Raw genomic sequence first — 26348 nt, forward strand, 5'->3', positions numbered from 1 at the left:
GAAAGGAAGATGGTGTCCTGCCGCGAGGGGCTGCGGAAGCTAGGAATACAGATGCCCAGGATTAGGTGAAGATGAGCGCACCATTTGAGGATGCCTGGGTCTGGAAGGGGCTTCTTGAACCTACAAGAAAACCAACCACCTTGAATGTACTTCAGTAACAGGAAATCACATTACATACACAAACCGGGATAAGAATTTTCATAAGGAAATTAGCCACGTCGAAAATCAAGCACTGATGGGGAACGACCAGGACAGTGTTTGGATGGGAGATGAGCCCAGCAGATCCGTGAAAAGGAAACTGGAGCTGAGGTGCAGCAGGTGGGGACCCTAGCCCTGAATTTTAACAAAGATGTTCATTGGTATCTAGCGGCAAGCAGGTGATGCAAGACTGATGATTCTGTTCTTGCGTCATTCACTATATAATTAGCAGGCTGTTCAGCAATGCTTTTGAAGCCAAAGGCAGAGCCTTGCTGCGAGCGTTAGCCTACATTAGCTGGCTTGCCTGGAGGAAGGGACAGAGCCCTGGAGAACAGGCTGCAGGGAATAGCAGCTTCTGAGGTTCCTTCAACAGAACAGGGTCAGACTGAGTCAGCACCAGCTCTGCGCGAGCAGGCCCGCCTCGCGCTGCTTTGAAATGGAGCAGCAGCCGGAGGGGAGCCGCTGTCAGCGGAGCGAGTGGAAGCTGCTCATGCCCAGCAGTGGAAGAATCAGGCCCCAGACAGGAGAAATAAACATATGGGGCCAGCTCTTCAGCTGGCATAAGTCAACATGGACTGCATCTATTTATACCAGGTAAGAATCTGAGCCCACTGAAACCAGGGTGACAGCAGATGTAATGGAATTACAGCTGGTTTACACCAGCAGGGAATTTGGCCCACACCTATATGGAATTTTCCTCTCTCTTTCCCTTTGAGGAGCTGGAGGAGGGGTAAACACTCCCTCCCTCTCACCACCACAGGGAATGAGGTCACAGGGAGGAATCCAGCATTTTGCCCTGAGGTTAGTGGCCACTCTTAGCTCTGGTGGGGGAGGGAACATTCAGCTGCTGGTAGGGCTCATTGTCCCTCGAGCACCACAGGGATTCAATGTGGCAGGATCGGAGCAGCACACCCGTTACCTCCATGTAGATGGTCGAGATCAAGGACGGATTGATTTTCTTCTTCTTAACAGAAGGCGGCTGTGAAGCAGAGTAACATGGTTGGTTATGGCATCCATAAGCCAAGCAATAAATCCCAGCTTCCCTGCGATGCTCTGGCAAGGACACGTGCGAACGTTTGTTACTCAGCAATCAATCTGCCTCGCTATTCGTCGAGCCATCAGGGAACGAGGGCTGCAAAGGGCTTTGACCCTTATTCCACCAGGAAGGGTAACACTCCAAAGGGACAGGAGCTTAAATAGCACAGTTCATGCCCCTGTTGGATGGGGCTGCAGGGTGTAGAATGGCAAAGCAAAGCCAGACATGCAAAGGGCCAGATCCTGCCAAGTGCTGAGTGCTTCCCCTGGGACCCCTTCAAGGCTGGTGGAGATCTGTATGCCAAGTCCACCAAACAGCTGCGTGCTCACCTTAGACCCAACTCCTGTTCTGCCACCTCCACGCACAGGACTGGCTAAGGGGCCACGTTATCAATAGCTACGTAGCTGCTGCAGGGCCATCCGGGGATTGCATGTGGACAAAGCGATCCCTCCACCACTGATGGGCAGACCCTGAGCTGGGCGTTGTGGGTTAGGCTCTGGGATTTTCAAAAGCACCTACATGACGTAGGAACAGGACTCCCATCGACTGGCAGTGGGACCTAGCCAAACCGTCAAGGTTAGAGGATGGGGTGAAATCCTGGCTCCATTGACTTCAGAAGGGGCAGGACTTCACCATTAATGTCAGTAGCACAAGTCCCAGTGGGGACCATCAAAGTCATTAGGTGCCTTTGAAAATGTTGCCCTCCAACCTTTACAACTTGGATTTTCAAATGGGCCTAAGTCAATGGAAGTTTGGGCCGGATTTTCAAAGGTATTTAGGAGCCTAAAAATGCAGATGGGATTTTCAAAAGCTTAGACACCTACTAGCCACCTATCTGTATCATTAGTACCTAAATACCTTTTGAAAAATCTCACCGCAGGTGTCTAACTCCCTTAGGGCCCTTTGTAAACCACAGCCTAAAGGTGCAAATCATGCAATGCTCCAGTCCAGGTCAACAATGTGTAACACACACCTGCCTGCTGACCTTTAATGGCCCCTTCAAACCTCTTTTGTATAACGAACTCACCCTATTTGCCCGCTCCATTTCAGGGGGCCTCCTACAACATGCCTGACCCCTTATGCTTAACAATCCACCCCAAACTGTATTTAGCTTTCACACTGATGGGCATCCCCAGACCTGCTCCTGAAGAGGCGCTCGGCGTAGCTCGGCATTTCATCTCTTCCACCAGTGGAGGTTGGTCCAATAAAAGAGATGGCCTCCCCCGCCCCATCTCATATATCCTGGGACCGATGGGGCTACAACTCCCATTAACATGGATGGGAAATCCTGCCAAGCCCCTTGAAAGTTTACCCCTCACACATTAGCGGGCCTAGCTACGTAGTATGAAAACCTTTTCAGAACCCAATACGGCTATTCACTGTGGCTTGCCCAGATATGGCTACCGCCATAGCAAGACATACTCACCCTCTGGACAGCAGCATACACCGTGAAGTCTGCTGCCTGGGGAAAGTCAAGACAATCAACATCAGTGAAGAGCAAATGATGGACAAAGGGCCCAGCTCCCAGCTGGCATAGGTCAGCATAGTTCTATTGACTTCAGCAGAGCTATGCAAAATGTACACCTGCCGAGGACCTGACCCAATGATCCTTGTACTACTAATAATGTAGTGCTTCTGGTCGTTAGGTCTCAGAACACTTCACTCACCCAGTGAGTCAGCTGGAGAGCCGAGATTCAAGACTAGGTATCCCAGTGACTAGCACAAACCACTAGAATATAGCCCTTTATCAGGGGCTGTTCAAGGAAAGAATTACAGTTAGATTAGAACTTGAACAGAGCAAAAATGTTATGGATTGAAGGTAATCAATGGTTATCAATGGTTCACTATCAGAATTGGACAGGGGGCCCACAGGGGCCAGTCCTGGGCCTGGTACTATTCAATATTTTCCTTAGTGATTTGGATAAGGGAGTGGAGAGCACGCTTATAAAATCTGCAGATGACCAAGCAGGGAGGAGCTTATGAAAGGTTAAAAAGCTAGGCAGGATTAGTCTTGAGAAAAGAAGGGACCTGATAAGTCTTCAAATCTGTTAAGGGCTGTTATAGAGAGGACAGGGTCAATGGTTCTCCATGTCCAATGAAGGGAGGCCAAGTAGTAACGGGCTTAATCGGCAGCAAGAGAGATTCCAGTCTCTAGCTCATAGAACTATCCTGAAGGTATTTTATGGAACAGTGATATGAGGAACCTACAGGTCTACACCTGTGAGATATTTCCCTTAAGTAGTTAGCATAAGGCTTGGAGGGCTCTGAGCCTGAGCATAAGGGAGTTACCCAGAGTTATTGGGGAACTGATAACATTGTGTTTAGGGGATCTGGGGAGTAAAGTGAGATCAGGGAACCCGAGGAATAGGAATAGAAACCAGCTGTGGATGTTTGAGGGTAGGAACATTCAGGTGAGTGCGATATTGTGCATGTCCAGGTTCCCAACCAGACATTGAACTTCATTCTGTTGTGCTGATACTGGGACCAGAACCTTTCAAACCTCAAATCTAATCAGTGATCAGCTGGAAATTCTTAAGTCAATATAATCAATAACCACTCAACAAATCAGACAACAGGTTAGCTAGTAGGAAAAACTTTCTGAACTCTCAGGGGAATTGAGCTCTGGAATAGGTTTCCGAAGGAGGTTGTGGAATCCACTGTCACTGGAGGTTTTTCAGAAGAGGTTGGACAAGGGATGGTCTCAGGTTACTTGGTCCTGCCTCAGTGCAGGAGGCTTGACTTGATGACTTTTCAAGGGCCCTTCCAGCATGGCATTGCTATGATTCTTCAAGAACCATTGGCCAGATCCTCAGCTAGTGTAAATTGTTAATGGAGCAATGTCAGTTTACACCAATAGAGGATCTGGTCCCACAGGCCTAAGAGGTGTCTCCTTTCATCCATACGTCTGCACAGGGAGTAGCTTGATGTAAAACAAAACCTATGGTTTGAAAGCAGCAGAGTGAACCTGGGTTGGGAGGACCACTGGGCGCTTACTTTCAGGTTGCAGTTGATCTCAGCGTAGATGGTGTTTCCTACAGTTCTTCCCTGTGCATTTCCATTCTGTACAGGGGAAAAAAAACAACCAGGTTGGTTTAAATATCTTAGTCACGGGGAAAAAAAATAAGGGACTTAATTTCCTTCCTGTCTCTTCAATCAGGATCACTGGCTCAACTGCTGAGAGAATAAAATTCAACCATCCTTTGGGGCCAGATCCAAGGTGCAATGAAATTAACAGGAACCATTCCACCCACTTCAATGAGCTCTGACTCAGGTTGCTAGAGGATGATGGACCCATGAATGACAACCAGCGCTGGGGGACTGCAAAGAAGAAGTCATGCCAAAAAAACTTGATCAGCTTTTTTAAAAACAGATACAAGAGAAGTGGATGGCGAGAATGTGGCAGAATTAATCTTTTTGGGGTTTCATAAAGCATTGGATCCCATCTCTCCTTAAAGCTAAACTCACAAAGCTAAGACATACAGTGTGAAGAGGCCACAGAGGGGACTCAAGTCATGAGAACCTTTCCACAGACAAACATGCCCTCCAGACCACAAGGTTCAGTCTGGCCATTCCCCCTGGGGAGGGGCAGCTTCATCACCTACAGCTTGTTTGGAACGAAGTAGCACATTTACTTATTTGGTCAGGCCTTCAGCGATCACTCTTACACATCTGTGGTCACCTAGAACATCTCAGTGACAGCAGGGATAGAGCTCAGAGTCCCCGTCGTTGAAACCTGAGCTAAAGGGAAATCCCCATTAGCAAATAGCAGTACAGGGCCTATGACACACGGGTGAGTTCTGATTCCAGTCAGTAGAGGACAGTGGTGCATATACACATTAACCAACAATGTTACCTCTGTTTTTATGCTGCTTTTATACATTAAATATCTGTACTTTTATTTTGAAAAACCCCATTGCTCATCTGACAGTAGCTCCACTTATCCAAGAAATGTAACAAAACAGGAAAGACGAGACGAATACAGGGAAAGTATTTTAAGTCTGTGGCAGGCTCCAAAAGAGTGAGATGAAATGAGTTCCAGGGGGCAGCAGAGGATCAGAAAGGGAGCAGCTATGCTCTAAACTGGCCAGAAGGTGGCAGCAGGTGGTTATGAATGAATCCTGCATGTTGATAGACGTTTCATTGACCTATCTGGAAAATATATTTCTTATTTCAAATCTTACAAGCGTATTTCTATAGCACTTCTATCCTGCAGGACTGAAAAGCTATGTTTACACTATACACAGGGTTTACTTCCCACGCCACTGCAAGGCAGCCCCCTCTGGGGTGGAGCATGGCATTCGAAACTTCAGGTAAATTATAGTCACCCCAACTGGATACACAGTCCAGTGAAAATTGCACTGGAGTGGGAATCAGGAGACCCAGGTTTCATGCTCAGCTTTGACCCTGAACAAGTCACTTCCCCCACTCTGTGCCTCAGTTTCCCCATACATAAAATGGGGGTAATTATGTTGACCTGACTTCATAAAAGTGCTTTGTAATCCACAGGTAAAAGGCAGCACCAGAAGTGCTAAGTTACGTATGGTGCCAGGATGCTCCATATTCTTTACAGAAATATGCTTAGGATATGAATATGACATAATTAAGATAAATTTTATGCAAGTTTCAGAGGGGTAGCCATGTTAGTCTGTTTCAGCAAAAACAACGAGGAGTCTTGTGGCACCTTAAAGACTAACAAATTTATCAGAGCATAAGCTTTCATGGGTTATGACCCACTTCTTCAGATGTATGGAGTGAAAATTACATTAGGCAGGCATAAATATACAGCACAAGAAAAGATGGGAGTTGCCTTACCAAGTGGGAGGGCCAATGATTCAATCAGGGTGGCTTGTCCCATTGACATTTTCTTGTGCCCCAAGACTCGTTTTATGCAAGATGGCTCATGTAAGATATCATTGGAAAGGTTATAATTTACTGAATGCGATTATACAATTTGTATGCATTTAACATTTCTCTATCTGGAGTTAGAGATATTAATTATGTAACAATTATAACTGTGGTTATACTTGGAGACGCCCACCAGACAATAAGCAATCAGCCTTAATGGGCTATTAGGAAAAAGACACTGAGTCTTCAAAGATGTGGATCCCCATCTTCCAGGAGTTCCTTCCTTTGGACATTGCAAATAAACCTGGTTTCATGGTTGCTTTGACACTGCAAGATCAGGTGATCATGTCATCTGGTAAAAAGTGCCCCCTTGGATACTGTTGGTACTTTTCCACTGGAAACAAAGGCTTCCCGCCTTACGTAAATTCTATTTACGGCTGGGAATTAAGGCAAACAGGACTCTTCTCCATTGCCTTCCTGCTCAAGAAGAAAGGCTGCTGAAAGTATCTGAAGAGACCAAGGAACTGAGCTGAGGGAAAGGCAAGGGCTGAGTCCAGACTAAGACAGGGGTCCAGTCTGTAAAAAGAAATAACGAACTCTAAGCTCCAGGAACTCTGCAACTTTCCTAAAAGGACATTTAGGGTGAGAAATTACTTCTTGAAACCTTTCAGAGTAGCAGCCGTGTTAGTCTGTATTCGCAAAAAGAATACTACTCTGAAGTTAGTCTCTAAGGTGCCACAAGTCCTCCTTTTCTCTTTTCTTGAAACCTGTCTCTTTAAGATCTTAAGCTCACTTTGCGTGTTTTGTTTTATTTGGTCAGTAATCTCTTATCACTTACAATTTACCTTTTATAGTTTATACACCGTAAGCTCATAAATTCACCCCCTCCCTCAGTGTGGAGGAAGATATGCACAGCTTCCCTCCCCCCAGATATGAATTGCAGAAACTGGATTTTGGAACTTATTCCAAAAATCCAGTTTGTGCAATTCATATCTGGGGAGAGGGAGGAAAGCTGTTTGTGCAATTTATATTGGGGGGGGAAGGGAGAGGGAAGCTGTGCATATCTTTCTCCACATTGAGGGAGGGGGTGGATTTATGAGCTTACGTTGTATAGATTTCTCTACAGAGAAAGACGATATTATTCTGGGTGTACTTTCCAGGGGGGAGCTGCACTTGAGTCCTGGGCAATTTCCTAGCCGAGTCTTCTCAGAGAGCTGTTTGCAGACGGTGTGATTCTACAACTTGTGAACCCCTACCTGTGTCTGGCGCTGCCAGAGGCCAGAGAGCCTAATTCAGCAAAACAGAGAGAGGGAGCCCAGGCTAGTGGAGCAGGCAGGCTCAGTGAAATCCCAGTACCTCAGGTGGCATCCTGGATGGGGGATCCAACCTGCCACATGTATTATTACGTGGGGCTTTCTAGGGCATTAGCTCAGAAGTCTGTTCTCCTTGTGCTTGTGTTGAGACAGGGATGCTCAATGACAGCGAAAGGTGACACATTCAAAGCCAATAAAAGGAACTAGTTTTTCAATTAATGCATAATTATACTGTGGAACTCACTCCCACAGGATGTCATTGAGGCCAAGAAGCTGGTAAGAGTCAAAGAGGGTTGGCAGACATTTATATGGAGAACAAGGATATTCAGAGTTGTAAAAATTAATGCAAACAGAACTTTGGAAGGGATAAAAACCCTCATCTTCAGGGCTTAAACCAATCTCGGACTATTAGTGATGAAAATGAGGCCTTCCTTGAGAGCAAGTTATCCCACCCCTGCCTAGAGAAGGGTTCTTTCCTCTTTCAGAGGCATCTGGTGCTGGCCACTTTCGCAGAGGTGATACTGGACCAGCCAGGCCTGGGTCTGATCCAGTCTGGCAATTCCCATGTTCCTAGGGATGGTTTTCTATCTGATCTAGGTGGGAAGGCTGTCGGGGATATCCGGTCTTTCTGCCAAAGCAGGGTGGCACTCCATGAGACTCACTCTCTGCGAAAGGTTTCAGCCTTTGCCATCATTAAGCCAGGTGAGCTGTAACAGCACTGATCCGGCCTTGCCTACAAAGGCAGAAAACGAAGGGATTCCCTCGGGACTCACAGCATGTCTTCTGGTGCGGGAGTCCTCCACTTCCTCGTAGAGGGTGAGGGGTGGGTCACCGTCTTTGCAGGAACCTTTGAAGAGACAGAACAAAGCAACTTGTGCAAGAGACCCCATCACATCCCATTCTCACAGGGTGAAAGTTACCCCAGGCAAAGCCCTCTGCTCAGGGTTGCCCAGGGTGTGGGCAGCTTGCCACTAACAGATCACTCTCAACCCTGATGTTTCCCAGAGCCACCCACCCTGGTCCCAGTGATATTTCCTCTAAGACTCTTGGCCTCCTACCCCAGGGTCTGGCTGCAGTGCAGTAAATCAGGATGAGCGTTTAAAAAAAAAAAAAAAATCTATAGACAGGAGGCAGTTTCAGGGGGTTACTATGGGTTTACAGGGCCAGTGTCTGATTCATAGATTTTCAGTCCAGAATGGAGTCAGAGGACCAGTGTGACCATCTAGCCTGACCTCCAGTGTAACACAAGTGTCAGCAGGGATGACTGACGGTGCAGAGACAGCTCTCCGCCATCCGTATGTGGTCTCATGTTAACCTGCTTTCATGACCTGAAGGTGACGTTCCTCTACTGGATGAGCATCCTTTTACCACTTACTTCGCTTCTTCCAATGCTTGCAGAGGAAGATGAGGGTGAGCATCGTGAGCAGAAGCAGCAGCCCCAGCCCTGCAGCAACAATTGCCCACAGTGGGACTTTCTGAAAAAAGTCTGTAAGAGAGAAACGTGAAAAGCTGAGTTCTCGTTACACTGCAGAATGCCAGAGCCTTTCCTGACCCTTATTCTCCACCCTACTTTATAGCATTTTTATGATGGGTTAGTTAATGGGCAGTAGATGCTTTGGTAAATGATAGATTAATTGTCACAAAGCCCAACAGACTGCTGAGAAATATTGCCAACCGCTGGTATTCAATAAAATCATGAGTTTGGGTTACAAAATCCATGTTGTTGGGTTTTTTTTATTTTGCCCTCTGGCTTCCAATCCTTTCGCGTTCACTTGGGTCATATTTTCATGTTTGTCTCCTACACCCATTGATAGCTAGAAACTTACTTTTTTAAAAAATGAAAGCTGAGGGTCTCACCTTGTCGCCTGACTCTAGGAGTTGGGGCTTTAATGAAAATGCTTAAGGTCATAAAACTTGCAACAAAATCATGAGAGCTTGCAACACCAGCCTACGGCAGATAACCATACGTAACGCCTTCTACAGAGATGCTCAAACACATACCACTCAGACCCTTAGCATGCTACTGGCCACGTGCAGCAGCAAGGCTGTCCAAGCTGATCACCGGGGCCCAATTCAGAGCCTTTTAGCAAAAAATAAAACAAAAACAAAAACCACCAAAATTTTTAAATAAAAATACCAAACCAACAAAATAGACGTTTTGACAGCAGCCTGTTTACTCACTCAAAATACTCCCTACTGTGTCTTACACAGGCCAGGTTCCTCCAGGTAAGATGACATTTCTTCATCAGCCCTACAACTCTCTTGCTCAGAGGGAGTCAGGAGTTTTATAAAGGGGTTTCCTACCCAGAGTTCATTGCAGAGAAAGGAAGTCCCTCCCCTGTTTCTCTGGATGATTGCTGGTTTGGCTGGCCAATCAGTTCTCTTTCCCTCACTTCTAGTTCTATAGGGACATCACCCACTACAATACTTGAGACTAGAGTGGGTCACAAATGTTTCATTCAAAAGGTTTGACCAAAAAAAAGTCATTTTTTGAAAAAACACCATAGATTTCAGTGAAATTTTATCAAAAGGCTTCATTTTTCCTCTTATGTCAAAACATGCCATTTTCAGAATGAAATGTTTGGCTTTTCATTCTGAAACACATTTCTGCTATTTTTTTTAAAAGTTGAAAAGGTCAAATAGGAACACAATGTTCTCATCTGATTGAAATGAAATGTTTTGATCGACATAAAATGCAACTTTTAAAATTTTAATTTCATTTGGGAGGAAACTTTCAATTGTGTTTTGTTTTGTTCCACGGGGGCTTTGTAGGTGCGACTGCAATCATCATTATAGCAAAGAGGCACTTCCTGAAGAGCCCATAATCAAGAGGAATAACAGCAAGTCTGTTCCCTTGAACAGCACCACTGGTTTTCCTGAGGTCTGCCATCCTACTACTTAACCAGCTCAACCCTCCTTCACAGGGACTGGGAGCACTGACATCTGAAATGGCAGGTGTATCCCTGCCTATCCCTTTACTGGGATGAGCTATTTGAATCCTAGAATCCCTGCAATGTCAGGCTGGAAGGAACATTGAGAGGTCATAAAATCCAGCCCCCTGCGTTGAGGCAGGACCAAATAAATCCAGACCAGCCCTGACAGGATTTTGTCCAGCCTGTTCTTAAAAACCTCCAGTGATGGGGATTTCACAACTCCCTGGAAGCCTGTTCCAGAGCTTATCTACCCTTAGAGCTAGAAAGTGTCTCCTAATATCTAACCTAAACCTCCCCTGCTGCAGATTAAGCCCATTGTTTCTTGTCCTATGGAGAACAATTGATCACAGACCTCTTTATAACAGCCCTTCACATATTTAAAGACTGCTGTCAGTCCCCCCTCCCCCTCCATCTTTTCTCAAGACTAAATGAGCCCGGTGTTTTTTAATCTTTCCTCACAGGTCTGGTTTTTTTAATCTTTTGTCATTTTTGTTGCTCTCCTCTGAACTCTCTGCAATTTGTCCCCATCTTTCTTAAAATGTGGTGCCCAGAGCAGTCCACAGGACTCCAGCTGAGGCCTCACCAATGATCAGAAGAGTGGGACAATTACCTCTCGTGTCTTACATACTACGCTCCTGTTAATACACTCCAGAATGATATTAGCCCTTTTGGTAACGGCATCACATTGTTGACTCATTCAATTTGTGATCCACTGTAACCCCCAGATCCTTTTCCCTAGCCAGTGGTTTTACTTGCAAACATGTATAGACCACGTGCCCCTTGCACTGGGAACAGAAGGTAGTGTGAGGTTTGTGGTGGGTCTTAAATCCCGCAGGAGGAACTTCCATGGGCTTGGACCAGCCCCAAAAACCTGTTGCCTTCGCAGACGAGCTTTACCCTGTTCTAAACTGTTTCGCACACAGGCCCCTCTGTGCTGGGGTTTGGGAGCTGGATTTACACAGGCTTCTTTGAAAATCCCAATCCTGGATAAAGGGCTGGTCAAAAATTTTCCTTCACGTGTGTTTTGACCGAAAATTGCTTTTTTTTTTTTTGGGTTATATAAAATATTTTCATGAAGAGCATCTGCTTCCGATGGAAAATTTTGAGTTTTGTGTGGAAAAAAAACCCCAAATCAAAAAATATGGGCCTTGGCCAAAAATGTTTGGGTTTTGGTTTATTGATGAATGTTTTGTGGAAAATTGAGACTGAAACAATTTTGTTATTTTGTGTAAATTTTCTCCGTGTTCGGGGAGGGGGGAGAAATGTTTCCCAGAGAGCTCTACCTATCCCAAAATCTGTACCTCACTTCCCAGCTGCCCCATGTGAAGGTGGGCAAGTCATATCACTGCCCTGTGCCTCAGTTTCCCCATTTGTAAGATGAGGGTGATGAAACTGCCCTCTTTTGTGAAGTGCTTGGAGATTTACAGCTGAAACATGCTATATAAGAGCTATTAGTCAAAGAGAGCAAGATCCGCACTAGTGGAAACACACGAGTATCACTGAAACCTATGCAACTAGCCACCAGAGCTCTGGCTGCTCCCAGACCCAGAGGCCCATGCATTTCAAATGCTAAGTTGCAGAAGACAATAAATCCACACATATATTTACCTGTGGCTGGGGAGTTGCACAATGGTTTGACATCTACAGTGTCTGCTTCCCAGCTGGCTCGGTTACTAGCATTACATCGGTAGAAGACGTCACCGCTGTCTGCATTAATCACTACGTGCAGCAGGGATTGGTAGCCAGGGAGCTGATGGTCCCTGTCAGACAGGATCCGGGACATGCCTTGGGACCAGCTGTAGCTGACTGTGTCAGCACCAGGCACCGAGCAGGACAGGGTAATGTTGCACTGGCCGAGCTCCTGGTGGGCAGAGAGCACCATGAGGTTTGGCTGCTGGACTCGATCTGAAAGGAGAGACCCTGGTGAGAGATGCTGAGGAAGGTGGCTGCCGTCAGTGACACACACTGGGGAAAACGTGATCTTTGCTACTCACCAAACACAGAGACACAGAACTTTGTGATGTTGACTCGGCCTCCTCCAGGGTCAACTTCCAAGGTATAGAGGCCACTGTCTGACTTGTTAACGGGATTGATCTGCAGTGAGAGGTTCTCATGGTGGAAAGTGACTCTGTCGATAAAATGTGGGGCTGACCCAAGGTCATGGGCTTCCTTTTTATTAAATGTTACAAGCCGATACGTCTCTTTTGAGCCTAGTGCGACCCTCCAGGTGATTTCTGCCCAATGCTTCGGCAATTTCACTGGCTGTAACTGGACAGATTCCCCTGCAATTGCGGCCACTTCCATTTCTTTGCAACCTGGAGGTTAAAAAGTACAAACAGCAGGTGAGTGAAGGGTTAACTGGGTCCCAAGCTTGTCAGGGAAACATGGGCTAAAACAGGATCACTTCCTGGCCTGGCTTAGGTGTGTGGAATTTAGTGCTGGTGAACGGTGCTGAACTGATCAGCTTGGAGTCCTCTATTAAACCACAGAGCGGCTGCATCAGCATTGACCTGCACCCGGGTGGGGTCAGCCCCAATGGCCAGTTCAATCCTTGCTCCACCCCACTTTTCACTGTCACGGGCAAAGGGGTTTCCACCACATCCCTGGGGACGCTGATCCACAACCCCATCCATTCCACTGTCTCACGCTTCTTGGAGAGGTGGAATGGGTTTGTGGCTAAGGCACTGAGCCAGGCCTCAGGACACCTGGGTTCAGTGTGACCAGCTCAGCCACAGATTCCAGGGGTGACCTGGGGCAAGTCGCTTCACGTATCTGTGCTTCAGTTTCCCTCCTAAAAGTGGGGCTACTCTTTCCTTCCAATCTCTGTCTTGTCTATTTAAAGTGTAAGGTCTATGGAGCAGGGACTGCGTATGTGCAGCATCCCACATGTTAATAACCCCTGGCTCTTATCAGTACATCTCAACGTGCTTTCCAAAGGAGGTCAGTTTCATTAGCCCCATTTTACAGCTGGGGAAACTGAGGCATGGGGAAGGGAAGTGGCTTGCCCAGGGTCACTCAGCAGGAGAGCTAGAAATAAGCACTCAGGTCTGCTGAATACCAGCCCAATGTTCTATCCACTCAGCCACACATGATGGCCCCTGGGGACTACCAGAATATCATCACTGATACTCCTGGCTAGACGTTCAGTCTCCCTGGCTCATCCGGGCCCTGGAGTCTTTCTTCAGTCGGTCACCAAGGTTGAGAAATGAGCTTTCATTCATTAGCATTTAGATGACAGTGCCAAGTGGGATGGTCTTATGGACTGTAGCTTGGACCCCTTTCCACCAGAAGCTGCACGGAGCCCCACGCTCTCTTTTCACACCAGCCCCGGAGCAGCCCCTAGGTGCTAGCCGCTCCTGCAAAGCGTCAAACTGAAAAGCTCTTGAAAAATAACCCCCAAGAGCGTGAGTATTTTCTGCTCATCTGCCTTTTCCTGTGTGTGGTGAAGTAGGTGCCATTGTCTCCGAGCCAGCAGCGCAGGTAAGCTGCTCTAGGGACCCTCAGAGGAGGGACAGGCGTGTGCAAATGGGGCTGTTAAACAGCTTCCCTCTTTCCCCTCACAGCTGCTGTCAGGGGGGAAGTAGAAGAAGCCGCTGGGGTGAGCAGGATTCCTGGGACCGGAGCTTCCTCACTCGGGCAGATCATTGGCCCATCAAGCCCAGCCTCCCTCTTCCAGCAGCACCCACCAAGGTGCAGGGCAGAAGCTGCTGTGCCCGGTGCGAGGACAGCGCCGTTGTTACAGACGCTTTCCTCCTAGACCCACTTCCCGTGGGGCAGGCAGCCACAGCAGGACACAGAGGGCCTGAGTCTCATTCACACCTAGGCCCCTTTACGCTGCCTGAGAGCGTAAATAAGATTCTGGTCTTCAGTCCTCAGTTGTACTCAGTTTCTATTTGGCTCAGCTGTGGGGACAGGTGGGTACGTGGGATCCTTCCATTCTGCTTATCTTGGGCATCCCAGAGACTGGAACGGTCCCTGACGTAACTTAGACCAGCTTCAGGGCTGCTCTAACTTACCCTGTGCCACCAAGCATCTGTTGGAGCTTTGTGGGCTCTGCCCCACCCCCTCCTGCACCTGGCATGCCCCTTTCCCGGTCCTCCCTGACACACTCCTTACACTGGCTTTACTCACTCAAGACTTCCCCTGAAAGAGGGAGAACCCTCAGCTGCCCGTTTCCAGCAGACTCACGGTGGCTTAGTCACATAGAGGACTGAGCCTCCCATACAGCAGCCTAGCAAGCGGTCTACGTGGAAGTGAGGTCTCACTTCAACCCACAGGACCCAGGGCTGGCCACTGTACAGCGAATCACACACTTAGCCACTGCCTCGAACCGGCCGGGCTTAGAATAACACTGTGGTCTGTGTTCAGAGTAACAGCCGTGTTAGTCTGTATTCGCAAAAAGAACAGGAGGACTTGTGGCACCTTAGAGACTAACCAATTTATTTGAGCATGAGCTTTCGTGAGCTACAGCTCACTTCATCGGATGCATACTGTGGAAACTGCAGCAGACTTTATATATACACACAGAGAATATGAAACAATACCTCCTCCCACCCCACTGTCCTGCTGGTAATAGCTTATCTAAAGTGATCATCAGGTTGGGCCATTTCCAGCACAAATCCAGGTTTTCTCACCCTCCACCCCCCCACACAAATTCACTCTCCTGCTGGTGATAGCCCATCCAAAGTGACAACTCTTTAACTTGGTTTTAACTTGGATTTAAACTTGAAGAGTGGTCAGTTTGGATGAGCTATTACCAGCAGGAGAGTGAGTTTGTGTGTGTATGGGGGTGGGGGGGATGTGAGAAAACCTGGATTTGTGCAGGAAATAGCCCAACTTGATTGTCATGCACATTGTGTAAAGAATTGTCACTTTGGATGGGCTATCACCAGCAGGAGAGTGAATTTGTGTGGGGGGGTGGAGGGTGAGAAAACCTGGATTTGTGCTGGAAATGGCCCACCTGATGATCACTTTAGATAAGCTATTACCAGCAGGACAGTGGGGTGGGAGGAGGTATTGTTTCATATTCTCTGTGTATATATAAAGCCTGCTGCAGTTTCCACGATATGCATCTGAGGAAGTGAGCTGTAGCTCACGAAAGCTTATGCTCTAATAAATTGGTTAGTCTCTACGGTGCCACAAGTCCTCCTTTTCTTCTTACTGTGGTCTGTGCTAACACCTTTGTGCGTCTTCTGCTCAGCAGACAGCCTGAGCTGCATTTAACTCACAGGTTGATTGTCTCCCTGAGACAGCATTCTCCAAAACAGAGCAGAGTCAGTGTTAGCTTTAACACTAGAGTTGCCAATTGGGGTTGAAGGTATTCCTCGGGTTTGACATTTTTCTTGAAGGTTTCACCACATGACAATCTTTAATTAAAGATTAATCTTGAATTCCTGAAGACTCCAGGACAATCCTATTGGCAGCCCCCTGCCCTCTCTTCCCCACACACTTTTACATAAATAGCCACAAGGACAAGGTTGAATTACATGAACACAATCAAAAGAAAGAAGCTAGAATAAGTATTGTCCCATGCTCAGTATGACACCAAAACTTAGGTTTACTCTTTAAGAAACTGAATATTGTAATAAATAAGAACCAGTTTTTCATAACAGGGCTTTTCATCCATTGATCTCAAAGCACTTTGCAAAAGTGGGTCAGCGTCATTATCCTCATTTTACAGGTGGGGAAATTGAGGCACAGAGCAGGGAAGTGACTGACAGTATGCATCATTGTGGAGCTGGGAACAGAACCTGGAAGGGGGGAAGTGGGGCAGATCCCTAGCTGGTGTCAATCAGAAAACACAGCCGCATTGCAGGCAATGGAGCTATGTCAGTTTACACCAGATGAAGATCTGCTCTCACTCGCTCCCACTCCACAGCCCTATCCATGGATAGCACACAGCTATGGGCCTGTTGCTCATTTACCCTAAGGCCACTTTACTCCCCTCTGCCAGAGTAAAGCAGCCTTAAAAGGGGAGCGACTGTAATTTACATCTACTTACGGCCCCTTTAACGTGGCCAGCATGTTATAAAGAGACCTTCGTGAAAATGAAACTCGGGCCCTACATATTTAGCTCTTTTAATCTCTCCTCACAAATGAGCTTTTCTGGCCCCAGGATAATTTGTGCTGCTTGTCTGTGAATTCCCTTCAGTTTGTAAACTCTCCTGTACTGAATGATCGAACACTGAACCGCATATTCTAGCAACCGAGCAACACACAATCACCTCTCCATTCCATGACCTGATACTTCTGCATATGCATCTCCAAAGCACATCAGCTTGCTTGCCCCTTGCTGCGCCTGTCTCATTCACTGCTGATGTGTCTTGTGACACTGGCAGACCAGGTGCCAGCCCATGCCCTAGGCCTCCCTGAACGCTGACAAATGCAGAGCAGGAAACTCTCCTGGCTCACCTGTGTGTTAATGTTATTACCATCGATAGCAGAGTCAGAAGAATGTGTCCAGACTTTATGGAATGCTTGTAGGACGCAGCATGTATTAATCCTACTTATAATATCTGCCTCCCATGCCATAAGGTGATGTTCAATGTTTGCTCTGTAACTCTTAAGTTTGCTGAGACTGTAGATCCCCCACAGTGAGGAGAGAAACAATATTAAGTGTCAACTGCTCGTTTACCACAAGCAGGGTTCTCTCCTCCCCACCACCACAAGGTCTACAGACATCAGACAAACCACTGTGGATAAAAGCCTTTGTTAATTTTGCTTCCCCCACACCCTGAAGAGGAGACGTGTGCAAGCCCACACGTCCCATCAGAGTTTGAACGTTGGGGGAAGGGAGTAAAAATGCCTGTTTAGAAGAAATTGATCTCTTTATGCTGTCAGGACTCTGAGCAGCAAAGATTCCTACACATAAATGAGAGATCCGCCGAGCTGCTTGGCTTGGGTTAGCCCTAAAGGACGTACAAGTTTGCTTATTGCAGACGCTTCTATTACCCTTTGTGTATGTTCACCTGCTTTAGCCTTGTCAATAACTCTCATTTCTTTTGCCTAGTTAGCAAACCTTTAGTTAGGTTGTTACAAGGTTGGTTACAGGTGTTGTCTTTGGGTTGACCTAGGGTAAGTGACTGGTCGTTACCTGAATACTCCTGTGACTTTTAGTGTAAGAGACCAGACCACTCATCACAGAGGTAGGTGTGCCTGTGTGGCAAGATAGTTCAGAGTGCCCAAGGGGACCGTCTGGGGCTCCCTATTAAGGTTGCTCTAGGGCCTGAGGAGTTGACATGTGTTACTTGGTTGGTGAAATCTAAGTATAGAACCCACAACCAGTTGGTGTTTGTGCCCTGGTTCTTTACAGTCTGCCCTGAAGTTAGCATTGACGGTCGTGAGCCACTCCAGACAGCATGACAAGTATCACCTGTGGGTTTCTTTCAGCCAGTACAGCTTTCCAGAGTCCTCTTTCCACTGCAGAAGAGAGATGTATTTCAGTCCTATGGGTCCTATCCCATGTCAGGTTCTGCTCGAACCCTGTACTCAGGTGGCATTTTCCTGACTGCAGGGAGTCACTCCGGAGGTGCAGAAGTCAACACTAATGGAGTTCAACGCAGGATTTGTGCCACTTACAAAGAAAAAAATACCCAAATACCCACTGGAGAAAGGGGATAGACAAGACTGGGATCTTTCAGGGGCAGGGTCTGTCTTTTTTAAAAATCTTTTCATACAGTACAACAGGGCCCCAATCCTGGAGGTTTCAGAGGAACTAAATAGCTCATTGCCTGGAGTCGGACTAGAATACTTTGACAAATGTGCTAAGACAGGGTAACTCGCAGTGAAAGACAGGGTAACTAGCAGCATTGCCAGCTCTTGGAATTTTTCATGAAACTCAAGATAGTTAGTGTTTTCCTTCAAGCCCCAGCTCCCGGAATCATGTGATTAGGTGAGAATCCCCCCCTTCCAGTTTGCAAAAAATAGAAGTTTCTAGCAGAGTTGGTTGGGAATTTTGCAACAAGACATTTTCCCATTTAAAAAAATGTCACTTTGTCAAATCCATTCTGTTCACGGGAAAGTGGCGGTTTTGACAAATTTCTCAATTTGAAAAAGTAAGTTTTTTACATTGTTGCACCCTATTTTGACAAAATGAAACATTTTGGTTCCCTGGTTCAAAAAAACTTTTTGTTTCAAAACTTAAGGTAATTATAGTATAAAAATTGGTCAAAATTGAAAATAAAACATTTCAAAGCTATCAGAACAAAGCATTCTGATTGACCCAAACCAACTTTCTTGTTTTGGTTTGCTGTTTGCAAAAACTTTCAAGATTTTGACTTTTTGTCGTGGGTCGAATTTGGCAAATAGTTTTGGTCAAAAAGGGGGGGAAAGTTGAAAGCGTCAAACTGGTTCATTGAGGCATTTTCAAAATGAAATTTACCTTGATTTTCTTTCTTTTTTTAAAAAGAGCAAAACACCCAAAAACTAAACGGAGAAAAATATTTTGCTTTGCATCAACCCATAAGAACATAAGAATGGCCCTACTGGGTCAGACCAAAGGTCCAGCTAGCCCAGTATCCTGTCTTCTGACAGTGGTCCATGCCAGGTGCCCCAGAGGGAATGAACAGAACAGGGAACCATCAAGTGATCCATCCCCTGTCTCCCATTCCCAGCTTCTGGCAAACAGAGGCTAGGGACACCATCCCTGCCCATCCTGGCTAACAGCCTCCATGAGTTTATCTAGTTCTTTTTTTAACCCTGTTATGGTCTTGGCCTTCACAACATCCTCTGGCAAGGAGTTCCACAGGTTGACTGTGCGTTGGGTGAAGAAATACTTCCCTTTATTTGTTTTAAACCTGCTGCCTATTCATTTCATTTTGTGACCCCTAGTTCTTGTTTTATGAGAAGGAGTAAACAACACTTCCTTATCTAGTTTCTCTACACCAGTCATAATTTTATAGACCTCAATCATACCTAGAATCATAGACTTTAAGGTAAGAAGGGACCATTATGATCATCTAGTCTGACCTCCTGCACAGCACAGGCCACCGAATCTCACCTACCCACTCCTGTAACAAACCCCTAACCTGTGTCTGAGCTATTGAAGTCCTCAAATCGTGGTTTAAAGACTTCAGGGTGCAGAGCATCCTGCAGCAAGTGACCCATGCCCCATGCTCCAGAGGAAGGCGAAAACTCCCCAGGGCCTCTGCCAATCTGCCCTGGAGGAAAATTCCTTCCCGACCCCAAATATGGTGATCAGCTAGACCCTGAGCATGTGGGCAAGACTCACCAGCCAGACACCCAGGAAAGAATTCTCTGTAGTAATTCAGATCCCACCCGATCTAATATCACATCACAGGCCATTGGGCATATTTACCGCTAATAGTCAAAGATCAATTAATTGCCACAATTAGGCTACCCCATCACAGCATCTCTTCCACAAATTTATCAAGCTTAGTCTTGAAGCCAGATATGTCTTTTGCCCCCACTGCTCCCCTTGGAAGGCTGTTCCAGAACTTCACTCCTCCGATGGTTAGAAACTTTCGTCTAATTTCAAGTCTAAACTTCCTGATGGCCAGTTTATATCCATTTGTTCTTGTGTCCACATTGGTACTGAGCTTAAATAATTTCTCTCCTCCCTGGTATTTATGCCTAAGATATATTTATAGAGAGCAATCGTATCTCCCCTCAGCCTTCTTTTGTTAAGGCTAAACAAGCCAAGCTCCTTGAGTCTCCTTTCATAAGACAGGTTTTCCATTCCCTGGAACATCCTAGTAGCCCGTCTCTATACCTTGTCCAATTTGAGTTCATCCTTCTTAAACATGGGAGACCAGAACTGCACACAGTATTCCAGATGAGGTCTCACCAGTGCCTTGTATAACAGTGCTAACACCTCCTTATCTCCACTGGAAATACCTCGCCTGATGCATCCCAAGACCGCATTCGTTTTTTTCACGGCCATATCACATTGGCGGCTCATAGTCATCCTGTGAACAACCAATACTCTGAGGTCCTTCTCCTCCTCTGTTACTTCCAAGTGATGTGCCCCAGCTTACAACAAAAATTCTTGTTATTAATCCCTAAATGCATGACCTTGCACTTCTCACTATTAAATTTCATCCTATTACTATTACTCCAGTTTACTAAGTTTCAGAGTAACAGCCGTGTTAGTCTGTATTCGCAAAAAAAAAGGAGTACTTGTGGCACCTTAGAGACTAACCAATTTATTTGAGCATAAGCTTTCGTGAACTACAGCTCACTTCATCGGATGCATACCAGTTTACTAGGTCATCCAGATCTTCCTGTATGATGTCCCGGTCCTTCTCTGTATTGGCAATACCTCCCAGCTTTGTGTCATCCGCAAACTTTATTAGCACATTCCCGCTTTTTGTTCCAAGGTCAGTAATAAAAAGATTAAATAAGATTGGTCCCAAAACCGATCCCTGAGGAACTCCACTGGTAACCTCCTTCCAGTCTGACAGTTCACCTTTCAGTATGACCTGTTGTAGTCTCCCCTTTAACCAGTTCCTTATCCATCTTTCAATTTTCACATTGATCCCCATTTTTTCCAATTTAGCTAATAATTCCCCAAGTGGAACCGTATCAAATGCCTAGCTGAAATCAAGGTAAATTAGATCCACTGTGTTTCCTTTGTCTAAAAAATCTGTTACCTTCTCAAACGAGATCAGATTGGTTTGGAACGATCTACCTTTTGTAAAACCATGTTGTATTTTGTCCCAGTTACCACTGACCTCAATTTCCTTAACTACTTTTGCCTTCAAATTTTTTTCCAAGACCATGCATACTACAGATGGCAAACTAACAGGCCTGTAGTTACCCGGATCACTTTTTTTCCTTTTCTTAAAAATAGGAACTATGTTAGCAATTCTCCAGTCATATGGTATAATCCCTGAGTTTACAGATTCATTAAAAATTCTTGCTAATGGGCTTGCAATTTCATGTACCACCCCTTAGCTGTCTCTTTGCCAAGCTGAAAAGTCCCAGTCTTATTAATCTCTCCTCATACGGAAGCCGTTCCATACCCCTAAACATTTTTGTTGTGCTTTTCTGAACCTTTTCCAATTTCAATGTATTCTTTTTGAGATGGGGCGACCACATCTGCACACAGTAGTTAAGATGTGGGCGTACCATGGATTTATACAGAGCAGGGATCGGCAACCTTTGGCACGCGGCCTGTCAAGGAAATCCACTGGCGAGCCGGGCCGGTTTGTTTACCGGCAGCGTCCGCAGGTTCGGCCGATCGCAGCTCCCACTGGCCGCGTTCGCCGCTCTCCTACCACCCAGCTCTGAAGGCAGCGGCATCACCAGCAGTGCAGAAGTAAGGGTGGCAGTACCACGACCCCCCCTACAGTAACCTGGCGACCCTCCCGCAACCCCATTTTGCGTCAGGATCCCCACAGTTACAACACCATGAAATTTCAGATTGAAATATCTGAAATCATGAACTTTACGTTTTAAAAAATCCTATGTCTGTGAAATTGACCAGAATGGACCGTGAATTTGGTAGGGCCCTATCGATGGGAAGAATCAGTGAGATTCAGACCCAGGCTGGATGTGATGATCTGCAGAGTTGAAGGTGATGCTTAGGTTACAGGCCTGATTGACGCGGGGGAAATGGCTGCTATCCACAATGACTGAGAAAGGAAGGAAGGGGAAGATGAATTTCTTCAACGCCACTGGACCCCTGGATTTAAAGGGATATTCCCAATTGTTAGACACAACAATCTGAGACCCTCTTTGCTGCCACTTTAAGAAACCTTCTTGTATTGTCCACAATTCTATTGATCATTGTTCGTAAGGAAACCCAGTACTAATGACATTTAGTGGGTTAGGATTCTTGTTAACACCCTAGATATATTAGCTGCATTTCTCCAGGTTGAACATTTATCTTCTGCCCAAATTTCACAGGGGAGACCAGGGTTTCTCAAATTGGGGGTCCTGACCCAAAAGGGAGTTGCAAGGGAGGGTCGCAAGATTATTTGGGGGGGGTCACAGTATTGCCACCCTTACTTCTGCGCTGCCTGAAAAGCTCGGCAGAGAGCGAGGGCTGCTGACCAAGGCCCCAGCTCATAAGGGAGCCGCACAGAAGAAAGGGGGGCCATACCCTACCGTGCCGTCCCTACTTCTGTGCTGCTTCTGGCGGCAGCCCTGCCTTCAGAGCTGGGCTCCTGGCCAGGAACTGCAGCTTTCCCGCCGCCCAGCTCTGAAGGCAGGGCCGCCGCCAGCAGCAGTGCAGAAGTAAGGGTAGCCGTACCGTGACCCCCCGCACAATAACCTTGTGACCCCCCACACAACTCCTTTCTGGGTCAGGGCCCCTACAATTACAACACCGTGAAATTTCAGATTTAAATAGCTGAAATCATGAAATTTACAATTTTTTAAAATCTTCTGACCGTGAAATTGACCAAAATGGACTGTGAATTTGGTAGGGCCCTACCCATGGGGCCACCCTAACCCAACCCGTTGCTGTTTAATTGCCACTTGTGTGATGGTGTGAACAGCCAGGCCATGGGAATTCAGTTTTCAAGTAAGGTTCTGTTCTAATCTTTTGCCAGATCCTCTGTTAATCCTGACTGCTTCCATAAGGGCTCATCACCTGAGGAAGGGCTGCCTTGCCAGGCTATAGTTAACCCTTTCCAATCATGGCTTTTTAGAAACATGTCCTGTTTCTGGGACTGAACAGTTCTTTTTTAGATTTATTTCTCCTCTCCCTGCCCCCCCGCCACACACACACTCACATACACACCAGATTAAAGACAGTGGGTCAGATCCTCAGCTGGTGTAAATTGGCATAGCACGGCTGGCTGCAATGGATTAACAGCTGCTGAGGATCACACCCAGCCTGATTTGCTTCTCACTGAAACCAGTGTGAATCGGGAACAACCCCTGGGAAGTCGGACTAGTGCAAAACTGGTGGAAATGAGAGGAGAATTGAGCCTCCGTACCCTGTGTATGTATAATACGTACCGTATGTATAGAAGGTACCATATGGACTGGACACAACTAACCATTGTAACCGCAAGATCTTATCTTTGCAGTCTTGCTCCCTTTCCTCGATTACCCTGTTCTTCTTCTCCCTTGTGTTGTGTCTAATATTTTAAGGGCCAGATCCTCAGCGGGTGTCAGTCGACACAGCTCCATGGAAATCCCTCAGGTGATTTCAGTTGGCCCCAGCTGAGGCTCTCCACTTTAGTAACTAAACTCTTTGGCTCAGAGGAGGTAAGGCATTTTGATTTGCCTGCACAGCCCCGAGCGTGCACCCTGGTGCAGAAAAAGTAATAGACACACATTACAGAGACACTGGGCTGAATTCTGCTCCTATTTACGCCGATGTAAATCCAATGCAACATTCACACTGGTGTTACTGGGAGCAGGAATTGGCTGACAGGGTGTTGTTTAAACCACATCTGTTCACTCGAACCATTTGCCAAATCCTCTGCTAATCCAGGCCCTGATCTGATGGAAGGACTATCGAACAGGCTTCCACAGAACTGATTCAGCAGGGGTAATGCAAGCTCGCCCCATGCTCCCCCACAGACCTGCCCTAAAGTGATCAGCCTGAAGCAGTGAGAGGGATGGTGGAGTTTGCAGGCTCTCTTTGGTCCCTCTACGAGGACTGCGGCACAACCCTGTGATGTGGACTCTGAGAAGTGGGCTGCCCACCAAGCAGCTTCCAGCTGATGATACCTGTCCGTCATTACAGACCTGCACCAGATCTGAACCAGGGAAAGGTTCTGCGGTCCCATACCAGCCTGCTACGCCACCCAGTCTTCAGAGATCAGCCCACTCTGGAGCCATGCCTGCAGCCTATCTTTTGCCAGCCCACCCACCCAAATCACCCCAGAGTATAAAGCACTGGCCGCAGCTTGCTATTGAAGTAAATCGAAATTATCCCAGATGGGTAAACAGTGCCCTAGGAGCCTACAGACAGCCTCGTTTCAAGGGGAGCTAGAACACAAAGCAGAATTTTCCAAAAATGTTGCAACACAAATAGACTCAGAGTAAAATTTTCCAAAGCATTCAAGTGAGTTAGGAACCTAGGTCCCATTTTCAAAAGTGATTTAGGCACTTAGGGCCATATCTCCAAAATATTTAGGCACCTAAAGATACAGCTAGTTGCCACGATGACTTTGAAAGTCCCCCTAGGTATCTAACTCCCAGAGGTGCTGAGATGCCCTAGTGGGATTTTCAAAAGTACCTAAGTGCCTATGTGAGTTAGGTGCCAGGATGATTTTGAAAATTCTTCTAGGCACCTCTCTGCATCTTTAGGCACCTAAACAGCTTTGAAAATCTGGTCCTTACGTCTTATGGAAAGCCAGTGGGATTTAGGTGCTTTTGAAAACGTTCCCCTCAACAGCCATGACACAAAATGATGTGCAGAGCCCCAGGTGAGCTTACAGCATGATACGAATCAGCCTGAATTTTAAGAGTGAGGGGCTATCTCTGATGTCTCTGTTTGTGGGTGCCCGACTCGAGAGCCCTCAAAGGGAGCTGGGTTTCAGAGGATGCTTGCTCAGGACAGATCCCTTGAAGGCCTCTAGAAATTGAAACATCCCAATCACTCGTCACTTGGGAAGATTTAGGCCAGTGACTTTATCACCAGCGTTGTCCCTAGAGTTTAAGAAAGTTGTTCTCTCTGTGCAATTCAGGTCGGTTATTCCACTGCAGAGCTGTTTCAATGGTGTGAAACCCCAAGCGCAAACAACTCGCCAAACTCAACTCGCAGTTTTGAATGATCCTGGATGCACCTTCTGATTAGCTGCTGTTTGCAAACATTCAGGTAGCTTTTTTTCTATATACGTGTTTGCAAATGGTACGTTTCAAGCCCATGGCAGAGCTTAGCTAAACCAAGAGGCCAGATTCTCCCCGCATGTAAATCAGCATCATTCCACTGAAGTAAATACAGCTATGCTGATTTACCCTATCTGAGGACACGCTTCTGGAATTGTTATAGATGTATAATAGATTCTCTCTCTATCACCCTTGAGAATGGGGTTAAAGTCAACGCCCACAATTTGCTCTTTGCCCGGGTGCTGCTCTGTAATTATCCCCATGGTTCACTGCAGTGCTATAAAGAAAATTAAGATGCAAAGGGCCAGTTTTTTGCCTGCACTCCCGTTCCCTTTGCACTGCTCTATCATCTAGCTAAAAGACCAGACCCTCTTCCCCCTCACCGTCCATTTCCCCCCTCCTGCTCTTGGGCTGAGGGAGGGGAGCCGTGCCTTTGGCCCTTGACTGTTCTGCTGAGGTGCCAACAAGGGGAGATAACCAGACCCAGCTTCAGTGGCTGTTTTGTCCGTTTGGGACTGAGACCCCCCTCCCCCCCCCCAAGCTTATTGCATGGCCACCAAGCTGGCAACCTCAAGGTGAAGAGTTCTGCAGCCTACAACTGAGCTCTTGAGCCATGAAGCCCCCCCTCCTGTCTGTTGCACAGACTTGGTGACATGACTGGTGAATTAACAGGGTTCCCTCGAACCTGTTGTAAAAATTAACACCGCGTACCTCCACCATGTACCACACAGAAAAGCAGCAGGCACAAGGAGACCCTCATGATCTGGTTCCAGAAGAGAGAATCAGCTGCACCGGTCGCTGTTAATAGCTGGAATATTTCATGTTACCCTCCCTGCTCTTGACACTCCAAGATGACAGAGGAGGCGAATTTCTGACAGCAAGCGACAGAAAAGAGACTCCTTCAAGACTGTCGGTCAACGACTTCCTCTGCTCCGTGTGGTTTCTCTGCAGTGAGTCCTGTCATTTCACAACAGAACAGTGACCGCTCTGCTCATAAAAGCCTACGCGCCATATCCTCCCGGCTTCCTTTAAAAGCCCCCAGCACAAATGCTAGCAACCAAACCGAGCCGTGCTAATTGCAAGTGCTTTGCTGCTTGACGCTTCCAATCCAGGCAGAGTTTGCAAGAGAAGTGACTAAAAAAAACTTCGGGAGCAGCAATGGGGAAGAACTAGTTCCAGTAGGAGGGGAGATGTGACTTGCGAAGGGTTGGGGAAGTAAGCACTTCTCATTGTAACAGGGTTTTTCGGTTGCAAACCCCAAAATACTTTACC

The 26348-nt window shown here is 46.7% G+C and overlaps 1 protein-coding gene across 1 annotated transcript; it reads right to left on the reverse strand.

The window, feature by feature from the left end:
- Positions 1 to 1000: 1000 nt before the first annotated feature.
- On the reverse strand, positions 1001 to 26008 carry LOC140902488 (natural killer cell receptor 2B4-like). The gene is made up of 8 exons (XM_073322611.1): positions 25788 to 26008; positions 12320 to 12640; positions 11934 to 12230; positions 8768 to 8878; positions 8166 to 8239; positions 4229 to 4294; positions 2661 to 2696; positions 1001 to 1177 (listed from the first exon to the last, which is right to left on the reverse strand). Exons 1-8 carry the CDS (start codon positions 25834 to 25836, stop codon positions 1001 to 1003), a joined length of 1131 nt encoding a protein of 376 aa, XP_073178712.1. The 5' UTR covers positions 25837 to 26008.
- Between the last annotated feature and the right edge of the window lie 340 nt (positions 26009 to 26348).

The sequence above is a fragment of the Lepidochelys kempii genome, chromosome 24 (assembly GCF_965140265.1).
Source record: "Lepidochelys kempii isolate rLepKem1 chromosome 24, rLepKem1.hap2, whole genome shotgun sequence".
NCBI classification, from domain to species: domain Eukaryota; kingdom Metazoa; phylum Chordata; order Testudines; family Cheloniidae; genus Lepidochelys; species Lepidochelys kempii.

Bases quoted from the DNA above. Each gene is read 5' to 3' on its own strand.
- LOC140902488 (XM_073322611.1), bottom strand. From the start codon at position 25,836: ATGAGGGTCTCCTTGTGCCTGCTGCTTTTCTGTGTGGTACATGGTGGA. The intron at 8,240-8,767 runs GTAAGTGGTAAA...GTCTCTTCAAAG, and splicing joins CAAGCATTGGAAGAAGCGAA to GTTCCTGCAAAGACGGTGAC. The intron at 1,178-2,660 runs GTGAGTATGTCT...TCTGCTTCACAG, and splicing joins TGTATGCTGCTGTCCAGAGG to CCGCCTTCTGTTAAGAAGAA.